We start from the raw sequence: 8,098 nt of genomic DNA, 5'->3' as shown, positions 1-8,098 counted from the left end.
ATTTCGATATAAGCCAAGAGGAGACTGGTTTTCCTTTGCTAAAGTAAGGATACTTTGCTTCCTTTGCTCCTGTTAACAAATGTTGGTTTTCACGAGACTCACCGGCGCATGCGCAGCGCTGAACTCATACGTCATCCGCCCGGAACTGCTTCCGTGTACAACAGTTGGCGCAAGCTAGATTAAAGTGATTATTACGTTTTGAATATGGATATTTTTCTTACAAAAACACATCGATTCGCTACAGAAGGCCTTTGTTCACCCCTCGGAGCCGTGTGAGACCCAGCCGTGTCAAATAAGCAGAATTTGACTTGACAAAACGAAATACATAAAGCATGACTATAACAAAAATGGCACAAATGAGCTCTGCTTATTAGTGTGTTCTGTCAGATATCCTCATATTGTCCATATGTCCTTAATAGGAACAACAGCTTCAAATGCAGATATACATTCACACGCGCTGAGATTCAATGCGAATGTCAGTACATGTAAATGAGATTTAGTGTAAAGAGTAAGTCAGACCTCAAAACGGCAACATTTCCACATTTGGGATTGAAGATTCCAACTTCAGCCTCCGAAGAGACTGTAATCTAATGAAGAATGGTCTTCACAGCATGTAAACAACATGAACAAAATGTGAAAAATATAGACAAAATAGTTCTATTCAGTCTTGTCTTATTTAGAATGATCCCAGTAGATCATTTCCATTCATGATCAGTTTTGTATCAATGTATTCTTCTTTCTCTCTTTCCCCATAGTGTCGCCTCCAAAACCAAATTTTTTGAGAACGCTTCGAGGCAGGTGGGGAGGTATGTATGCGTGTATTTGAGGGCATATGAAAATGGACATGTGTGTGTGTGTGTGTGTGTGTGTGTGTGTGTGTATGAACCTTTCATTGTTTCCAGCAGCTGCCTGACCTCACTTAGAGCGGAGCCAGTAAAACCTGATGCACTTTTGATGTTTGTGCTTTCAAATAAAGTTGTGTTTAATACACGACCACATGCTGAAAGTCCTTGTGTTACAGACCAAATAAAAACGGGACTAGACATACATCCGATCGGTTGTTTAGTCCTGGATGATGGTTTAGTTTAAATCTTTCAAATAGACAGGTAGTTTAGAGCAGGTAATTTGATCCATGTCTGGGAAAAGTCTTAAAACACACACACACACTCAGATTTGCACCTACAGGCACATAGCCTTATTTGAACCCTTTGGCTTAAAGGAATAGTTCATCCAAAAATAAAAATTCTGTCATCATTTAGTCAATTCGAATGTTGTTTCACGCCCTTTCTTCCTTTCATGGAACACAACATGAGAAATTCGGATGAATAATTTGGTCTGTTTTCCAAGCAAATTCCAATTAATCCATTTATAAGCTTCAAAAAGGATGTAAAAGCACCATAAAACTGTTCCGTGTGACTCATGTGCTACTGTATATTCCAAGTCTGCTACGTCATACAATAGCTTTGTGTGAAGAACAGTGTTCTCGCTCATGTTTGACCGAATGTCCGGTTCATGTACAATTCATTCTTCTAGGCTGAATCAGTATTCTGAATGTGAATCAGTGATCTGAGTATTCCTGTAGCTCAATCAATAGAGCATAGCGCTAGCAAGGTCATGGGTTTAATTCCCAGGGAATACATGAATGAAGTCAAATGTTGTATATCTTGATTTCAGTGCAAGTCATCTTGGATAAAAGCATCTGCCAAATGTGTAATTCTAAATGAATCATTCATGTAAATACTTTATTCACTAATCAGATTGATTCAGTTCAATTCAATGACTCAGCACAGCAGTTAACAAATGACTTCATGTGTCTTGATTCGTTTTTTATTTTATTTTTTGGTACTTTTGGAGCTTGACATCCCCTGGTCATAAACTGGACCAGTTTAATGACACTTTTATGATTTTTTTGTCCATTTAGATGCTTGAAATCTCCAGTGCTCAGTCATTTTTACTGCATGAAGAAGAGCGACATTCTTCACATTTATGTTCCACAGAAAATAGAAAGTCATACAATTGAGTAAATGATGACAGAATTTTCATTTTGGGGTGAATCAAATGTTGTATATCTTGATTTCAGTGCAAGTCATCTTGGATAAAAGCATCTGCCAAATGCGTAATTCTAAATGAATCATTCATGTAAATACTTTATTCACTAATCAGATTGATTCAGTCCCATTCAATTCAATGACTCAACACAGCAGTTAACAAATGACTTCATGTGTCTTGATCACAGAAACATTGTTCAAAATATCTTTTTTTATGTTCCACAAAAGAAAGTCATATAGGTTTGAAACGACATGAGGATGAGTAAATGATGACAGAATGTTCATTTTTGCCTGAACTATTCCTTTAAGCACAAAGGTTCAAATAAGGCTACAGTGTCTGTAAAATGTTCTAAGACACAAGAGGAAAGTACAGATAAGTCAGACGAGCTACTGCTGAGATGTTAGGTTGTGTATGGACAGTTTGTGTGTGTGTGTAATCTAAAATAGGTATGAGCTGATCTTTTACTAAATTCTGAATTCTGAATTACGAGATGATGAGCAGTTTGGCTGCCTGTTTGAGTTCGGAGGATTCTCTTCACTGCTCATGGAGGCTCTCCAAGCCCACGCACACACTTGTGTAGTTCAAGTTCAAGGCCTTTCACAATGCTAGAACACATCCCTGAAGGAACTCTCAGAGGATACTAAGATAAAAGGTTTGACCAATGCAAAGCATCAAAGTTAACAAAAATGAAAGTCTGTAATGAAGCAGCACACTCCACTCATTTCATGAGCTTGTGAACACTGCTCGCAACGCAGGTGCCCATATTTCATGCGCATAAAATCTAATGAACCGTTGATAGTGCAAGTGTCATTTTAAAGGAATAATTCAGCCAAAAATGAAAAGTCTGTCATAATTTTCTAAACCTCATGTCGTTCCAAATTTTGAGGATTCTTCATTTTCCATATATATATATATATATATATGTGTGTGTGTGTGTGTGTGTGTGTGTGTGTGTAATGTAAATAAATGAAATAGTTGGATGTCATGAACATCATTGGCTTGTGCATCAGTGAATAGTTCAGCCAAAAATGAAAATTCTGTCATCATTTACTCACCCTCATGTCGTTTTAAACCTTTATGACTTCGTTTCTTCTGTGGAACATAAAAGATGGTCATTTGAGAAATGTCTCAGTATTTTGTTTCTTCATACAATGGAAGTCAGGGGTAACCAAAACAGAAACATTGTTCAAAATATCTTTTTTTATGTTCCACAAAAGAAAGTCATATAGGTTTGAAACGACATGAGGGATGAGTAAATGATGACAGAATGTTCATTTTTGCCTGAACTATTCCTTTAAGCACAAAGGTTCAAATAAGGCTACAGTGTCTGTAAAATGTTCTAAGACACAAGAGGAAAGTACAGATAAGTCAGACGAGCTACTGCTGAGATGTTAGGTTGTGTATGGACAGTTTGTGTGTGTGTGTAATCTAAAATGGGTATGAGCTGATCTTTGACTAAATTCTGAATTCTGAATTACGAGATGATGAGCAGTTTGGCTGCCTGTTTGAGTTTCGGAGGATTCTCTTCACTGCTCATGGAGGCTCTCCAAGCCCACGCACACACTTGTGTAGTTCAAGTTCAAGGCCTTTCACAATGCTAGAACACATCCCTGAAGGAACTCTCAGAGGATACTAAGATAAAAGGTTTGACCAATGCAAAGCATCAAAGTTAACAAAAATGAAAGTCTGTAATGAAGCAGCACACTCCACTCATTTCATGAGCTTGTGACAGCCAAAAATGAAAATTCTGTCATCATTTACTCACCCTCATGTCGTTTTAAACCTTTATGACTTCGTTTCTTCTGTGGAACATAAAAGATGGTCATTTGAGAAATGTCTCAGTATTTTGTTTCTTCATACAATGGAAGTCAGGGGTAACCAAAACAGAAACATTGTTCAAAATATCTTTTTTTATGTTCCACAAAAGAAAGTCATATAGGTTTGAAACGACATGAGGATGAGTAAATGATGACAGAATGTTCATTTTTGCCTGAACTATTCCTTTAAGCACAAAGGTTCAAATAAGGCTACAGTGTCTGTAAAAATGTTCTAAGACACAACAGGAAAGTACAGATAAGTCAGACAAGCTACTGCTGAGATGTTAGGTTGTGTATGGACAGTTTGTGTGTGTGTGTAATCTAAAATAGGTATGAGCTGATCTTTTACTAAATTCTGAATTCTGAATTACGAGATGATGAGCAGTTTGGCTGCCTGTTTGAGTTCGGAGGATTCTCTTCACTGCTCATGGAGGCTCTCCAAGCCCACGCACACACTTGTGTAGTTCAAGTTCAAGGCCTTTCACAATGCTAGAACACATCCCTGAAGGAACTCTCAGAGGATACTAAGATAAAAGGTTTGACCAATGCAAAGCATCAAAGTTAACAAAAATGAAAGTCTGTAATGAAGCAGCACACTCCACTCATTTCATGAGCTTGTGAACACTGCTCGCAACGCAGGTGCCCATATTTCATGCGCATAAAATCTAATGTACCGTTGATAGTGCAAGTGTCATTTTAAAGGAATAATTCAGCCAAAAATGAAAAGTCTGTCATAATTTTCTAAACCTCATGTCGTTCCAAATTTTGAGGATTCTTCATTTTTTCCATATATATATATACAGTGGGTACGGAAAGTATTCAGACTATATATATGTGTGTGTGTGTGTGTGTGTGTGTGTAATGTAAATAAATGAAATAGTTGGATGTCATGAACATCATTGGCTTGTGCATCAGTGTTTAGTATTTAGTATTTTTACTTTAGTATTATTCATATACGATTATAGTTTTTATTAATATTTTAAAGTAGCTTTTATTTTTATATTTTCAGTTTTCATTTTCATTTAGTTTACTGTAATTTTGCTATGTGATGGTCTTTTATTAGTTTTACTTCTTTCTTAAATTATTTCTATTAAGTTCTTTTTAAACATTACTATTTATGTTTAATTATATCAGTTGTAGTTTCTATTTATTTCTAGCTCATTTTATTGCTTTTGCAAACTTATTTCAGTTATCATTCAGTTGTCATGGTAAGATTTTCTTTTAGTTTGTTTTTCATCTAATATTTGTATTTCATTTTAGCTTCATTTCAATTAACAAAAAAAGATGTGATAGTTTTAGTTTCAGTTAACAATAATAACCTTGCTGACCATGTCTCGTGACCAAACTTATGACATCGAATCTGCACCATATTGATTTGTGAAGTTTGAGTTATATGGAAACATTTGATGGTGATTTTAGGACTCTTTTGGAGTTCGTCCCTTTATACTGCAATTGTAGGCAAAACAGAGTCTGCTATTGGGTTTGGAATAACATGAGTATAACTAATGACTGAATTTTTTTTATTGGGTGAACTACTGTTTTGTGTTCTACAGCTCCTCTCCGAATGTCTCACCTGCAGCTTCTAGAGATGAGGTACGGCATGTTCATTCTTATTTTTATTATTGAGGTAACCTATAATGTTAATGCTCATTATTGTCACTTGTTTGTCTTTGCAGAACACTAAGTAAGAACTTCCTTTCAGTCACAACTTGTGGATTGATGTCTTGTGGACCAATTAACGCACATCAGTGGTCAAGAGAGCACAGGCCGGTGTCTGGTCATGGTTTTGAGAGATAAATTATTAACACTTCTTGACTTCAGTTTTTTCTTGTGTGAATGAATCGGAAAGGGTACTGTTTTTTTTTTTGTGATATGCCGCCAATTTCTGCACTTGCTTACTTTGCTGTAAAACAAAGTCTTTGATTCTTGCTTGGATCAAAGAACAAAAAGAAAGCATTGAATCTTTTTTTTCTTTCTTAAACATTTTGACCTTCCTGCGCACAACAGGGAGAACTCCCTCCTGTTCTCTCACTCATTGTGTCCCTCCATATCTCCCCTTTTCTGTGACCTACTTCAGAGACGGATAAGACTTAAGGTTTGATAGTCTCACTCTACAGACACACTACAGACGATAGAAGGTGGTACAGCCCAGATGTATTAAATAATATTCTGAATCAACACTAATCAGTATTTAATTACGCAGAAGCTGAACGTGCTGTTATTATCTCAGTAATTAGTAACTGGAAGGAGATGAATGACCTGGGTGCTGGTTTTAAATGTTTTTGACAAGCAGAGTAGTTACTGTAATAGCATAGCGTTTCTCCTTTTATCTGGTGGGACACACTAGTGGTGTTCCTACAAAAAAAAGAAAGAAAAGGGATCGAGGAACTTTTGTTACTTCAACTAGTTCACAGAGCAAAGTATGCTTCAATACGCTTTTCTCTCCCTCTTTCTTGCCGCTCTTTTTTCCTTTATAAATTATCATTTGACCTTACTGATATAGAGGTCCGTTTCGGTATTTAGCTTAACTGGATCTTTAAGTCTCAAACTTTGACTGAAACATGAGCCTTTATCAGTTTCTTTGGTCAGTGTGAATCTTAAATGTGAAAGCTAAAGATTTTAAGTCTCATTCTCACTTTCACATAACTGTAAATGTGGAAATAAGAAAGAAAAAAAAGGACGTCAATATGTTTTTGGTACTTCAGATACAATAAGGGTTGAAAATTTAGGTCACTTTATGCGGGTTTGGCATGAACTCAGTTTTAGATTTGAAGCAGACTGGAGCGCATTCATTCTTATGTAATAATATTATTATCATAAAGCTTCAAATTTCCAGTTGACATTTTATGTATTTTTTGTAAATATTTTGTTGTTTCTTAAGCTGGTCGTCAACTCTTGAAAACCTAACAGTCACTAAACCTTGTTTTTTTTAATGTACTTCTGCAAGAAAATGCAACTTTATAAAAAAAATTAAAAAAAAGATGAAGTGTGTTTGTTTTTTCTTACGAACGAAAGCCATAGGTGAAAGTGCACTGAGCCGACCCAGAGTAGAAATAAAACTATACAAATGAAATGGCCTTGTGATAATAATCAATAAATGATTGCGAGGAGAACAAACCTCTGGAATCCAATTAAATTAAAACAGCTGCGCATCAGTCAAAATCCAAAGTGCAAAAAAAAAAGTCACAGCCTAAACAGTTTAGACAAGTTCCCACCACTGAAACGCTTCTCGTGCCCAATTGCTTTTACAGGATATTGTTTAGGTCCACCCAATTCAGGGTGTGTCTCACGAAAAAGTTGCAGAGAACAATTTTTAAGATTTTCAAATGTTTTTTATTGAATTGAAAGCGGTAAAACACAAACAAACTGGATTTACACAGGCTCTACACAACAAGAATCAGATACGCGATTGTCCATGAGTAGAAATCATTTGGCAAACTGCTCGAAAGAAATCGTCAGTTAACAACTGTCAATACAACACTACATAGCAGTACTAAATAATCTGCGCAAAAAAGCGTGCATGCACACACACACACACACACACACACACACACAACTGCTGTAAAAAAGACTATAAAGTTCCAAAGATTTAAGTAACAAACATCATTTAAGAAGCCAGAATTTCCTCTTCTAGTCATATAAAGCCAAACTATCTAGCTCCTCCTTCTGCATATTAGCAAAAAAATATCCCATAACACCAGGAAAAGACAGGAATTATTCACACCAGAGAAAAAAGCTGTAAAAAAGCATTCACTAATGATTAGTACTTTAATTGCTCATATCAGCCAGTGAAGAAAGTTAAAAAACCAAGTCATTGTTACATATATGGGAGTTTTTATATGGTTTACAAAGCTGAAACAGGACATAAATAGATACAGCTCTGCCTGCAAACAATTCATATGGTTTCATTAGCACATTTAGTGTCTGTAAACCAGTGTGGTGCTCTCAGTTCAACATACAACTTTATGTCAAGATACTACACATTAGAAACCCAAATTACTTTCCTCATTGTTGGGGAAAATATATCAGTGAGAAATCGTTTGGTAACATTTTTCTCCCCTAGTAGAAAGACCAATTTATAACCACAGGAAGCATCCTGGTGACATGCAGACTGTTATTAAGACTCCAGGTTTTCTTGTTCATGTGAGAGTAGACGCATTGGTAGAATCCAAGCAAAACTTTTTTTTTGTCATCAACACAGGCTAAATTCAGTATTTTGCAAAAGACACCAA

At 36.0% G+C, this 8,098-nt stretch overlaps 1 protein-coding gene across 1 annotated transcript in view; it reads left to right on the top strand.

The window, feature by feature from the left end:
* LOC107757505 (oligophrenin-1-like) overlaps positions 1–6,227 on the top strand; it is a 38,785-nt gene extending 32,558 nt beyond the window's left edge. The window contains exons 23-25 of the mRNA XM_016574992.1: positions 756–806; positions 5,420–5,459; positions 5,543–6,227. Coding sequence (XP_016430478.1) covers positions 756–806; positions 5,420–5,459; positions 5,543–5,554 — 103 coding nt within the window. The 3' untranslated portion in view covers positions 5,555–6,227. The remainder of the gene's footprint in view (positions 1–755; positions 807–5,419; positions 5,460–5,542) is intronic.
* The last annotated feature ends 1,871 nt before the right edge of the window (positions 6,228–8,098 follow it).

Source organism: Sinocyclocheilus rhinocerous, unplaced genomic scaffold (assembly GCF_001515625.1).
Source record: "Sinocyclocheilus rhinocerous isolate Xijiao unplaced genomic scaffold, SAMN03320098_v1.1 scaffold984, whole genome shotgun sequence".
Lineage (NCBI taxonomy): Eukaryota > Metazoa > Chordata > Actinopteri > Cypriniformes > Cyprinidae > Sinocyclocheilus > Sinocyclocheilus rhinocerous.
This window is presented reverse-complemented; position numbering and strand designations above follow the sequence as displayed.